Source organism: Fundulus heteroclitus, chromosome 19, assembly GCF_011125445.2.
Source record: "Fundulus heteroclitus isolate FHET01 chromosome 19, MU-UCD_Fhet_4.1, whole genome shotgun sequence".
Classification (NCBI taxonomy): domain Eukaryota; kingdom Metazoa; phylum Chordata; class Actinopteri; order Cyprinodontiformes; family Fundulidae; genus Fundulus; species Fundulus heteroclitus.
This window is the reverse complement of record NC_046379.1, coordinates 4,969,999-4,983,817: the sequence shown is the minus strand read 5'-3', so window position 1 is coordinate 4,983,817 and position 13,819 is coordinate 4,969,999. Positions and strand designations below refer to the sequence as shown.

General features: G+C 40.9%; 1 protein-coding gene across 2 annotated transcripts in view; it reads left to right on the top strand.

Moving 5' to 3' along the window:
- Positions 1-13,819, top strand: part of cnksr1 (connector enhancer of kinase suppressor of Ras 1) — a 49,042-nt gene extending 35,223 nt beyond the window's left edge. The window contains exons 7-21 of one of the 2 annotated variants that reach the window (XM_036150384.1): positions 792-851; positions 1,530-1,598; positions 1,745-1,870; positions 4,314-4,438; positions 5,436-5,566; positions 6,898-7,037; positions 7,116-7,149; positions 7,573-7,748; positions 7,887-7,960; positions 8,224-8,295; positions 10,059-10,129; positions 10,440-10,501; positions 10,585-10,672; positions 11,470-11,654; positions 12,937-13,819. In XM_036150384.1, coding sequence (XP_036006277.1) covers positions 792-851; positions 1,530-1,598; positions 1,745-1,870; positions 4,314-4,438; positions 5,436-5,566; positions 6,898-7,037; positions 7,116-7,149; positions 7,573-7,748; positions 7,887-7,960; positions 8,224-8,295; positions 10,059-10,129; positions 10,440-10,501; positions 10,585-10,672; positions 11,470-11,654; positions 12,937-13,398 — 1,875 coding nt within the window. In that variant the 3' untranslated portion in view covers positions 13,399-13,819. Of the gene's footprint in view, positions 1-791; positions 852-1,529; positions 1,599-1,744; positions 1,871-4,310; positions 4,439-5,435; positions 5,567-6,897; positions 7,038-7,115; positions 7,150-7,572; positions 7,749-7,886; positions 7,961-8,223; positions 8,296-10,058; positions 10,130-10,439; positions 10,502-10,584; positions 10,673-11,469; positions 11,655-12,936 lie in introns of both variants that reach the window. The other variant, XM_012864586.3, reaches the window with a different exon arrangement.

Here is a 13,819-nt window from a genome sequence, read left to right as displayed (position 1 = left end):
TGCTCTGAGATTCTAAACGTTTAGGTTTTATAACCTAACCTGCTTTAAACTCCTCCACAACCTTCTCTCTGACTGGTCTGCTGTCTTCCTCAGTCTTCATGATGCTGTTTTTCCCCACAAACCTAACAAAGCTGTATTTATACTGAGATTGAATGTGGTGGACTAATTACTAATTAGGTGACTTATGAAGGTTGTCTTGGATTTTATTCTTGGGGTATTAGAATAAATGACACTTAATACAAATTTGTATCTTTCATTTGTAAAAAGAAAATCTCATCTTTCACTACATTCTGTTGGTCCGGCACATAAAGCCCCAGTAAAATACTTTAAAGTCTGGCGTGTAATGTTATAAAACTAGGAAAAAATTAAGATGCACATATTATTTTGCACAGTACTGTATGTGGATGCATTTATTCAGATGTTCCACCCAGAAAGGGATCATTTTTATAGTTGCAGCAGGATATCATAAGTGCAGGAATAAAACATTTTTAATCCCTTGACGTTTCAACAGTTATTAGATATGGACTGATTTAAGATAAGATAGGGTGTTATTGATCTCACATTGGGTTAATTATATATATTTTATGGTTTAATTATAAATCAGTCACGAACAGTTGACGTACAGACATCGCCACCATCATAGAACCTAATTATAACAGTAACAACAACACTATATTGCTTCTTTAAGAGGTGTTGATGTGCAAATTTACACTGTGCAGGGCAGCACTCTCTGAATAAGTTATCTTTCGGAAATATGCACAGCAATTCTACTTTGTTTCCATTTCTTTCAGGGGATTGAGGTAACCTCCACCAGCTCCAGCAACCACTACGTGACGGGAACAGCTGCTGAGGTCAGGTTCACACGTTCGCTTCTCCTCCCGTTTCGCCGTTGAACCGGCCAGCGAACAGTTAGACTCACACCGCTCCCCCTGAACCCAGGGCCAGGAGGGTTAACTGCAGCTAAAGTTGTGCGCTCAGAGGGGTTTCCCCAGTGTTTTAACTACCCAACTACACGTGCCTTGTTAAAAAAGGCGCTGATGTAGGAGCCGAATATGATAAAAAAAACTGAAGAAATGTCTCCGATATATTCTGTTACTCCGTTTTTGTTCTTTTCTTCGCTAGTATTCCATCTCTTGGTGGTGTTTTGCTCGACTCTTTCGTTTTCATCCTCTGGCCTTGACGGCGATGGAAATAAAAGCTACTTTTATTCTTTTCTGTTTGAATTAACAACAAGATGTCTGCAGAGTTTTCAAAGCTCTGCACATCTAAAGACAGGGAGCCAGCTAGGAAATGTTTATGCATGACACATTATTTCCAGCCTGAAGGTTCATCCGTCTGTACCAAACTCCCCACTTGCTACACTTGCTTTGTACACTTATTTCAAATGTTGCATGTAATTAGGAGCAGCATGATAAGCTGTTAATAATAATAATACTGTCACGTTATCATTTGTGTTGTTCTGTGCTCCTTTTAGTTGGTTTTGTGATGCAGCAGCTCATGTTTATATCTGTATGTCCCTCTTTTTGCAGCCTTCCACAGATGCCTATTTACGAGTCCTGTCTGGCGATGAAGTGATCCAAGTCAACGACCAGATAGTGGTGAGCGGTGCAGCACACGGACTATGGGCCATAAGCCTGTTTTTATGTTGGACCGCCCTGTGCTTGTGCTGACTAAGACCTCAGGTCAGTGTTGTAGAGCACAAAGCATCGACCTTCGGCTGACTTAATCTGTGCCGCTGCCTCAGGTCGGTTGGAGCAGAGCCAACCTTGTTAAGAAGCTGCAGGAGAATCCCAATGGAGTGACTCTGGTCTTAAAGAAGATCCCCGCATCGGTGCGACTGCAGCATTCGATCCAGATCACCCCTGTGCAGGTCAGAGACTTTCACCGCTCACAGCTTCACACCACAAACTGTTGCAAGTTTATTTGAATTACTGGCTTTTATTCTGCACATGGATGCGCTACGCTATCTAAGGTTGTGAATTTTCAGGCAAAGGAAATGTGAAAAAAAGGAAAAATTACAGGCTGGATTTCCTCTGAAGTCAGCGTAACCTCGGCATCTCTTTGAAAGAGATTAGTTTAGCTTTACTTGGCTTTTTTGTAAAACGCCTTTGACAGTAACTTATAGAAATGGGCCGACTACCTATACCATTTTATACCAGTTTCTAAAAGGTATGACTGCAAAGCCATTGAAAATATATTTTATATTGTTCCCACTGTGATTGCTGGCTTAAAGAAAGCTGCACATTTTCTTTTCCACTTTGTCACAAGAAGATTTGTTTTGAAGAAAATTAACTGTGACAAAAAAACACACAGCAGAGTTGGGCAGCTATAAGCAGCATTTATGTTATGACTGACTGCAGACTGACAACCCAAGCATGATTTGTGGTACTCTCTGAAGAGGTGACCAGCTATAAGATATGATTTTATGGTTTAATTTTCCGGTTTTCATATAAAAGCATGGAGGAATTATAGGTAAATAAAAAAATGAATATATATATTTGCTTAATATATTTGGAAATCAATATCCAAATTACAATAATTAATTTTATATCATTTTAGCAGCAACAGTGATAATTTGTTGATTTTCTTAATAAAGTCAAAATTGCCAACCAACTCAACAAATAAAAAGACACCGTTTGGCTTAAAAAGTGGCTCTCTTCTAGGAAATTCATACTAACTGACATTTTAAAATAATAATAAACTAAGAGTTGGACTTGGAGTTGATTATTTTTTTCTATTTTAAAAAGATAGAGAGAAAAAATCTATTTTTATCTGCTTGAATTTCAGGTTCAATTAAAGTTAATTACATTTGCACTTAGAAGTCTAAATCTGTCAAGTTGTGTGTTGAAAAATGAATGCAGAGGACCTCTGATGCTTGAATCCTAAGCCGGAAAATTTGATTATTCCTCCAATCCTGACCTTAAACTTCAATAAGGCTGCTGCAGAGTTCTAAAGTATCCAATCTCATGCCATGCTATGCAGACACTTTGTCTGCAATGATGAAGATATACATACCTCCAAAAGCCGAACTTTTGAACAGAAGGCAGGCTCACCTACTTTTTCATTAATGCAGCTACCTGTCCACTTGGGGCACTGACAGATGATCAACTGAACCTTACATTTGGAAAACAAATTAAACTTTTTATCTAAATGTACATGCACGACACAGAATCATGGAGCAAAAAGTGAAGTATATACTGGAAAGATGTGTGTTCATCAACTATCAAAAGTGCTTAATTTTCTCACATTTAGACCTATGAAATGCATTATTTTGAAAGATCTACATATTAGGTAGCATTATAGGAAACAGTGTGGCAGCAGTTTTAGAAATGATTCATAAGAGGTGCTCCACTTGTAGTGAGCATGTTATATTTCAATTGTTACTGTTATAATATTTTGTTTCTTGTCACTTAGAAGCAAAATAGCTTTTGTCATAAATGTCACTTGTTTTTTTAAATAACTAGTAATGAAACAGATTTTAACCCTAACCCTAAAGTTTAATTTTGTTTACTCAGTTTCTAGTCATGTTTCTGAAAATATGTTCTTATCAGGGCCTGCAGTGTAAATATCGCATTTATGTGATTGTCAGTATCAATCATGGAAGGAACTGCTTGGATTACAGTGGATATTAGACAGTAAAGGACCAATCAGTCGGCCAGATTGTTTCTGTGTTCGGTAGGGACAGATGATTAATAAGACCTAAAGGGAAACCCCAGTTTGGCTGATAATGGCTGCATTGCTACAGCTTCAATAATTATGTGCAGTTAACCCAAACCAGACAGACATTGTTGCATATTAAAGAATATGTTCATTGATCTCCTACCACATGTTGTCCCTATATTGTGGAGTCCTCGCAGTTTACTCATAAAACACTCCTGCCGAAGCGACTTTTTCATAGAAATGATCTCCTGGAGTTCTGCTTATCTCCGTTTCCACAAACACGTCAATCCATCACCGTGTCAGCAGTTGTTTGTTTATGATCACCACGGCGAAGGTCTCCCTGTGCTTCACACTCCCTTGTGACCATCGGCATGATAATCTCAGCTCTAGCCGGTGGCTTGGGCTGAGAGAACGCTTCAGAAGATGTGAATCAGCTGCGTGTATCAGTTCCCGTGTTGCCCCGAGACCATGACCTGCTTTCGGTGAGATCTCCCCAGGCTTTCTGTCTGTGTGCAGATGGAACCTTGAGGAGAGGGTTGCCATCGCAGTCCACATGACATCCGCTTTCCTACCCCTGTGCTAACCCGCAAACACACGCGGGCATCGATGCGCACACTCACGTGTTTGAATTTGGTGTGATTTCTTCTCAGAAGGAGGAAGAGGAGACAGGCGACAGGGCAGAGGAAGAAGAAGAAGAAGAAGAGGAGGACAAAGACGAGAACCATAGGCACTCCATATTTGAAAGAGTTGCAGCTTCTGTCAGATCCCTGTCGTTTCGGTAAGATCATTGATACGTGGCTTTGCAAAGGTTTTCATAGACGTTTCACTTTGTCGTGTCACCAAACACAATGATGTATTTGTTAGTATCTTATGTGATGGATCCACGCCAAATGGCAATTGTAAAAAGGTAGGAGATGGATAATTGGGCCTTAATAATTTTTTTTTTTTAAAACCTGAACGTTTGTTTCTACTCACCTCCTTTTCTCTCAATAAAATCCAGTACAACTCTTCACCTTCAGTAGTTATCTCATTATCTCAAACGCAGGATGTGGAAGAAGAGACTCTGGTCAGACCAGCCAGAACATCCATAGAGAGCAGATTGGGTTTAGGTTTGGTTCACTAAGGGACCACAGATTCACTGAGTAGAACAGACCCTCCCACATCCCCTCCTGACCTTTTTAATCTGCCTGAACTCAAAGGGTTTGACGCAACGGCACTTTGCAAAAGGCCATAAATCCTCTGGAAATGAGAGGGATGTTATGGACGAAAATAGTGTATCTGTATCTGATGCGAGGATCTGAGGGCGCTTTAGAAAGACGAAGAGATAACGACAGAAGGAAGACGGTAGGGAAGGAAGAGGCAAACCCCAAAAACGGGCGCTGTCGGAGCATGGTCAGATAAATGGAGGGACGGGGAGGTGATGCTCAACACATCCAGTCTTGGAAGGAAAAAGAGAAAATTTCAGACGACATGAGTGTAACGGCGTATCTGATCTTTGTAGAAGTTCTGGCTTCGTATCCGTGTCTGTTGACTTTTATTATACACCGATTGCGTTTATCAGTGATAAATCAGAATCATATGACACCTGACTTTAATGTTGGCTGAGGTCCTTTCTCTTGGCAGCTATCATCACATGCTAGCCGCTTTTTCCACGCTTCATTATTTTTGGTTTTTAGTAGAGGGGAAAATCTCAGAATTTGCAACTTCTTCGATGTTCCCAGAACCCAGTTTTCTAAGAATGTTTTTTTTTTTTCTCCTCTTGTGTTCTGCTGCAGGCGAGCCATTCATGGACCAGCGGTTCGACAGCAGCCTATGGGAGAGGAAGAGTCCGAGTTGCCTTCGGACAGGGAACCGGAGCAGAGTCTGACTTTAACTGCACTTCAAAACCAACAGGACAGGTTGTCAGGTAGGAAAAACAACTTGTCTTAGAATGTTCTGGATTTTTTACATCACCATATTGTTCAGTTGTTAAGGGAGGATTAAGAATAAGTTGTCTAACCAACACTTAGTTCATTCTTTCATTCCTGGGGACATTTCTAACCCTCACATTCCACATCCTCTGTGCTTGCTCTGTTCTGTTCACGTACATTCACGTCCGACCGACGGAGCAACTTCGTTATTTTAATTAAAGAGGACAGTTCCACTTTCTCTGTGACTACTCCGTCGTTCGCTGTTAAAATATGGAAGAAGTCCAATTTTCTGCTCCATTCCGGTCCGTCTGGTGAAGCTCCACAATTTACATCATAGCAAACAGGAAGAAGAACGTCACCAACCTCTGGTTTGTCCAAGTTAAATGCAGTATATGGGGATTGTTAGCTACAAAATACATTTTCTTTATTATTCGCAATAAAATTAACACTTTTATTTAAATATCGGATGCAATCCACTCTTTTTGCACCAAACAAGGAATCAGGCATTCTGCTTGTAATGACAATGATCACACATGCTCTCCTCGGGCTCCAACGAACTTTGGAGCGGAGCTGGACGGAGTAACCGCAGATGTAGTAGGCTTTGCTTTTCACGGACTCATGGAGGCGTCTGGAGAAGGTTGGACAAATACGGGAGCGGAGGATGTGGACCTACGGGGTAAATCTCTGCAGAATGCAGCCAATCAGAACTGAGGAAATCTCTTACCTGAGCCGAGTTATGTGTCTAAAGGCCTTTTTTTTTTTAGAGACAAACAGCAAACCTGAACGATGGAGATCTGTTCATTGTTTCTCCAAACAAACAAAAACAAACCAAACAAATACATTTTATGAAATAGTACAAGAAAATCTAGCTATTTCCTTTACATTGAGAGAAAATGTTGCTCTTGAAAATACTTAAAATAATGCAAACTAAAACCAATTCATGAAATTTATGTCATTACTGCAGATGTACAGTTTGCTGCCCTCATATGGACGTGTATGTAAAAAATACATCTAAAAAAACTGCTTATATTAATCTCACACTTAAAATGAAAGAAAAATAAAAAACAGGATCTTTTAAAGATTTAGTTTGTGATGCCTCCTCAAACTCACTGATTAGTATCATCCTCCCCGCTGATACCTCTCAGTGAATGTGAGTAATGATCATCTGAAGACGAGTAATAATCTAAATTACTGTCTGCTAACACAAACTCATAACTACAGCCAGTATTGTGCTGCTGCGGTGATTAGAATAAGAATTTCCTTATCACCGTTGTGATTTTGGGCCTCAGGTCTACTCAGGATCTTCATCCTCTCATCTGTTTCTCAGTGTTTGACAGCTCGGATGGTCTGAGGCTCTCTCCGAATCTCAGGAGAGACCGGTCTCCCTCGCGCAGAAGTCCTTCACCTTTCGAACTGAATCGAGAAAGAAGTAGCGTCAGCTCCTGCCCAGAAATGGTGGGGCCGACGGTGAGTGGAAGTTTGAGCTTTGGTTGAAGTCACAGCCCTGGACCGCTCTCTGTAACGTGCTGGATTGTTCTTTTGCAGACAAACAAGGCAACCAAGAAGAGCCCTACAAAAGGTACGGCTCTTACCTCTTATTTTTTGGGATTATACAGCGCCTTCCAAAAGTATTCACACCCTTTGAAGCACATGCATGTAGACTAAAGCTTCCAGTTTCAAGTTATATTCTACATTTTGGTATGAATGAAGTCTTAATAAAGTATATTGAAGTTTGTGATTGTAATGTGACAAAATGTAAGCAAATCTACCAATAATGGTAAAATATTGCTTTATTCTTACAAAAATAAAAAATAAATTAGTAATCTTAAAATTACAAAATTAGATCCTGAGGCTGTTATTTATTTATTTATACATTTATTTATTTCATTATTGAATAGAGTGCTGGAGCTGTATCATGGCCGGATAAATCGTCATTAAATAAATAAATAAACGGTTGAATTTACTCATCCCTGCTGTTTTCGTTCGTGTGGTGCTTTCCCAGGAAAGTCGACAGCTTTGAGCCGGCGCCGCGTGTCCTGCCGGGAGTTGGCTCAGCCCGACTGCGATGGCTGGCTCTGGAAGAAGAGGAAGGAGAGCAGCGTCTTCATCACCCAAAAGTGGCAGCGCTTCTGGTTTGTTCTCAAAGGACCCAAGCTTTACTGGTTCAGCACACAACAGGTAGGGGGGGGGGGAGAAACTCATTTAGTTACTTTTGAACTTAATTCTTTATCTGTTTCTTTAATATCTACGTGTTTAAGATTCTTGTTATGTTGAATTTACTCAGGTTTTATTTTATTTTGCTCTTGTTTGCTTCAGGATGAAAAGGCCGAGGGTCTTCTCAATATAGCCAGCTACACCTTAGAGAGTGCTGGAGAGCACAAGAGAAAAAAGTGAGTATTCTTCAATGATGGCTCATGTACAGTAGCGACATTTTCCTTAGAAGCTGGAGGATTTTATTGTCTTTACACAATTATAAATATCTGGTGCCAGAATGAAATGTTATAAATATAAAACTTTCATAGTGAACTAAGTAAAAATGTCTGTTATAAGTAGAACTGTAAATTTAAATCACCTTATAGAGGGTCCAGGTGTGCGCCTCCATTGTCGTGTTTCATGTTTCTCTGACCCTCATCCCTCCATCTTTGTTCTCCAGTGTTTTCCAAATGACCCATCCGAAATTTATGAACTTCTTCTTCGCTGCTGAGACTACCAGCGACCTGACCAAGTAAGCCAGAAACTTAACACCCTACGTGACATTTTTTCAAAAGGTTTACCTTCATTGATAGGCTAATGTCAATAAGTAAGAGCACTGGGCGTTTTTGATGCATCCGCTCCATAAAATGATAGTATTCTGACAGAAAGGCTTTTGATTGCATTGTTGTTGTTTTGTTGGGTGTTGGTGCACACTGCCCCCTGCTGTTGGGCTTGTAAGATTCTCGTTCTCCGGTCAAAACATTTTATTTATGGCCTGATATATGCGGTGTTATAACCATAAACAGCCCTGGAACAATTTTCTTCACATCTACATGTACAGCGCCTTGCGAAATTATGAATGTCCCTTGCTCTTTGCTCATTTTCTAACGTTACAATCAGTATTTTCAATGCATTTCATTGGGATTTTTTTTTTTGTCTTAGTCAATGACCTATACCAAGTAGCTCATAACTATGAGGTTAAAGGGAAACAATAAAACATTTTTAGCATTTTCACAGCTGTAAATCAAAAAAGTGTCCCGTGCATTTCAGTCGTAGCAAATAGTTGCCCTGTCAACACATTCTCCCACCTATGAGTTACCAAGTCTTCTCTGATTAATGCTCTCCTAGTCAGAACTGTCATTTAGGAGGACAGTCATGCCTTTGTTGCAGTTTTCCTCTTTCCATTTACAGATGATGAATTGAACAGAGCTCCCTGAGGTGTTCAAATCTTGGGGTATTGTTTTAGGACCTAATCCTAGGCAGAGTGGTCGTCTTGTAATCGGAAGGGTTTCGGTTTTGATCCCAGCTCCCTCCTGTCACATGATGTGCCCCTGGGCAAGGCACGTAACCCCAAGTTTCCAACTGATCTACATATGGGTGTATGAATGTGTCTGCCATTGGTTGAATATGTCAGAATGACTAGAAAAGGACTATCGAGATTCAATCTATTCACTATTCTTACTTTAAACGTAGGGCCAGACGATATTTCAATAACAATATATATATATCGATCGATAGACGTTTATCGATGATCAATAAAAAGATCAATAGACTAACAGTTTTCCTTCCTTTTGCACTCTAGCCATAATATTACAGTCATTACATCCTCCCAACCAATCACAACGCAGACCCAGGAACACCAAGCTCCGCCCCTTCAAATAGTTCAGAGAGCACATGTTATTTTTTTCTTTTTTTTAAAAAACTTGCAGTTTTGGTAAAAAGTTGGTTGAATAATGGATTGAGTTTGAATTCAGTGTTTGTATATTCTGTATCTAAAGATAGTTCGCTAAGCAGCAGCATAAAATGTTCACGGCTGCACTTAAAATATATGTTTTGAATTTGTTGATAATTATCAATCAATATGATTTCTATTTTATCGATATGCTTGTTTCTCTATATCGCCCAGCCCTATTTAAACGCCTCCCTGCCCTGGCTGCTGTGTTCCTTGGTCTTCATGATGCTGTTTGTCTGTAAATGTTCCCTAAAAAACCTCTGAAGGCTGCAATTCTAAAGACTGCAGTGGCTTTTATTTAAGGATGCCAGAGTAAATGGGACTGGATACAAACGCGTGCACGCTTTTCAGATTTCTAGTTGTTCATGTGTCTGAAACCATGCTTTATATTCCATCCACATCACAATTACTTAAATCTTGGTGTTAGTCCATCACCTGAAATCCTAATAAAATACAATCATGTTTGCAATTTAAATATGACAATGTGAAAATATTCAGGTGGCAGGAAACGTGTTTTCCAAGGCCTTGTAACTCCTGTTACAATGATGTTTGTTTCTCTTCAGGTGGATAAACAGCCTGATTACAACCATACGAAAGTACAGGAAGATCCAGAATGGTCCAGATAGTGAAGAAGGTGGGGCAACAGTTTTATCATACTTATTTTTCCGTTTCTCTTATCCTCCGCTTTCTGAATATTTGTGATTTGCGGCTGTAATGCACGTCGAGGCCGCCTCGTCAACACCAGCGGGGGCAGAAAAACATAAACGACGGCCTCCTGTTCCATCATCATGTTTCTGAATTAGGAAATGTTAACTGTTCACTGCGAATGGAGCCTAATTGCTGTTGCCATGATTGCCACGCAGCCATTTAATTACAATAATGGGAACGCGGCGCACATGTAAGGTAATGTCATTTTTTCAACGCCCTTGTGCATGTTTTCACAGAGTGTTACAGCGAAACGGAATCAGAGAGCGAATCGTCGCCTTCATCTCGCAGGAAAAACAAGGTCGGCACGATTAAAACGAGTCAAAGCGGCAACAAAAAATGTGTTTCAAGCTGAGGCTGATGTGTCTTTGTCTCTGTGTGCAGCAAAAGGTGCTATCTAACACGCTGCCTCGACCCAAGAACAAAGCAGTCAGGGCGCCATTACCGACTCCTTCAACAGAGGGCAGCAAAGGTACGAGTATGCCTTACAAGTCAACTCTTCTCACTACTGCAAATGCAAAAGTTAGATGTTTTCATGCCACATTTTAGCTTCCCTTAATTTACTCATCAAATATTTTTTCAATTCAATTCAATTTTACTTATATAGCGCTAATTCATGAAACATGTCATCTGGAGGCACTTTACCAAGTCAAATTCAATCATATTATATAGATTGGTCAAAAATGTCCTATATAAGGAAACCAGTTGATTGCTTCAAAGTCTCGACAAGCAGCATTCACTCCTTCTGAAAGAGCGTAGAGCTACAGGGAGAGTCGTCTGCATTGTTGATGGCTTTGCAGCAATCCCTCATACTGAGCATGCATGAAGCGACAGTGGAGAGGAAAACTCCCCTTTAACAGGGAGGAAAACCTCCAGCAGAACCAGAACCGGGCTCAGTATGAACGCTCATCTGCCTCGACCGACTGGGGTTACAGAAGACAGAACAGAGACACAACAAGAGAGACAAAAAAGCACAGAAGCACACATTGATCCAGTAATCTGTTCCACATTAGATGGTAGTAGCGGGTGATCTGTCTTCATTGGAATGATGTCACAGCTAACAGAACGTCAGACCAGGTGTACCTACTATGCAGAAAAAGAGAGAGAGCAAAAAGTTAAAAGCTGAAATGACAACAGTCACTTCAATGCAATGCAAAACTGGAGAACAGTAGAATATTTCCACCTTACCAGCTGCCGTCAAATCAACGGGAATAATGTTAACGACGCTCCCCGCGTCCTCCACCTTTAACCTTTATTCTGTCTTTTAAGACGGCGGCACCGTCGACGAGATGGGACAGATGTTTAACAACCTGAAGGAGGGAGGCGTCTCTCTGATTGGCCACGAGCAGCCGTTCACGCAGGACCACTTCAGGAGGTCCTTCATCCGCCGCAACAAGAACCCGGTCATCAACGAGAAGGTGCACACGCTGCGAGCCCTGCAGAGCACGCTGAAGGTGAGCGAGGACAGCCAATCGAGTTGCAGAGTGCCTATAGGACAGGGGTCTGCAACCGTTACAATCCAAAGAGCTGTTTTTGTCCTCAGTCTTGTTAAATAAAACCTGTTCGGAGCCAAAAAGACAACTTCTATTTTTTAATTAAACGCCACTGGAGAATATATGTTGTCATTTTTGAAGAACCCATCGCCTTATTTCTATTTTTTAGAATTGAAAGTGAACAAAAACAAGACATTTGCAAAAACAGGATGGAAACATTTTCTTCAGTGGTGTGTTAATATTTGTGAAAAAACTCGCTAACAAGAGCAGACAGCTTCCAACCCAGTGAGCTATATAATACACTGGAGTGCTAATCACCGTCTGTTAGAACGAGTCGCTTTGAAGCCACCAGCCGCCATATTGGTACTCCCTATTTCCCCCCAGTAACTAGGGAATATGTGCGCTACAGCATCGAATAACGAGGATTTTCTCATGTTCTGGAGGGGCTTAAGAGCATTAAAATGTCAAATGCCATATACTTTTATGTTTTGTTCTAAAAATATCAAGTACTGAGAAAGTCATGTGCTGAAATATTTTGCATTTTATTCATTTAAATATATATGTTTAACATTTATAAATATATAAATAACAATATACAAAAACATATATTTACACATGTGTATACATATATATACATATATACATATACACATACTTATATATACATATATATATATTTAATATGAATAACATGTGAAATATTTCAGCACCTAATTTCCTAGTAGTTGATAGTGTTAGTACATCCACTGACTGTAGAATTATCTATGAAACGTTTTCACACAGCCAGAAAACTGCTTGTTGTTGCAACCAAATCCTGTGGGATTCTGTGAGAGTAGGGAGTAGCAAGATGGCGGCCAGTGACTTCAGTTTTTCGGCAAAATCAGCACTCCAGTGTATAATATAGCTAAGTGTTCCAACCCTATGACAAGAGAAGCAGATCTAAATAAATGCCACAGATGTTTTTAGTTTCATTCTGTCGTGAAAATTCAACACAGTTATTCCACAAACAGCTAAATCCTGCATGTTTTATCATATACATGTTTAACAGCATTAGTTGGTGCTTTAACATCGTGAGCCAAAGTTATTAAGTGCCGTTGTGGAGGGTCCAAAGAGCCAACCGTGGCTCCTGAGTCACAGGTTGTCCGCTCCATGTTGGAACTCGGAGGATCAGGATATCCACCAGATGTGTTAGTGATCAGAACATGTTTGCACTCTGAAGATAAAAAGCTGCTCTCCTGTGCAGGCAAAAGAAGCCGAGCTGCTGCAGATCAACAAGATCCTGAACGACTCCGAGCTGACCGCCTCAAAGTACCGGCAGTGGCGGGAGAACAACGAGGACCTGGTCCTGGAGATCGAGAGGGCGGCCGCCCGCAAGGCCTCCGCGAGCGCCGAGGACATCGCTGAGGTGCGGGAAGTCGCTGAGGTGCAGGACGCGCCGGCTGAGGAGGTCGCCCCGGAAACCGTTGCCGTGGAAACAGCCACAGCGGAGACAGAAGGCGCGTATAGACTGAGCCTGAGCGACGGCGAGCAGCTCGTCGACGCAGAGACGTCCGACGTCTTCCTGGAGATCCCGCCGGACCCCGTGAGTTCGGATTCGAGCCCGACGCTGGACCTCTCTCTGGGGTCGCTGCAGGCCTCCATAGACAGACAGCTGCGCTTAAACGCAGCAGGCAGAGACTCGGACGATCACTACTTCTTCATTTAGGACTTAATGTTGGCCCTCTCGGACAAGAAGACGGAGCTGCGTGACAGAGGCGCATCTTAACGTGTCCTCTGAGGACATTTACCTGCAAGGATCACTTCATAATGCCTCTCAATCAAAAGCTGCGTCCCTTAGAGATTTTATCCTCTTCTTTTGTAAAAAAAAATAAATGCCAAGTGTTCAACACATATTTATGAAATTCTGAGCTACTGATTTAGATTTTACCTTGGACTGCTTTTAAAATTCAGTAACAGTTTCTTTTTTAGGTCATCCCTTTGTAATATGTTGTATATTTACCCATAATTACAGTTTCTATTGTTCTATTCTCTGCACCTTAATAAAGGTATAGCTGAAAAGTGTTTTATTGAACCTTTCCAGCTGGTTTGCTGCTGGTGGTCAAAGCTTTTTAGCTCCTTTCTCTCTG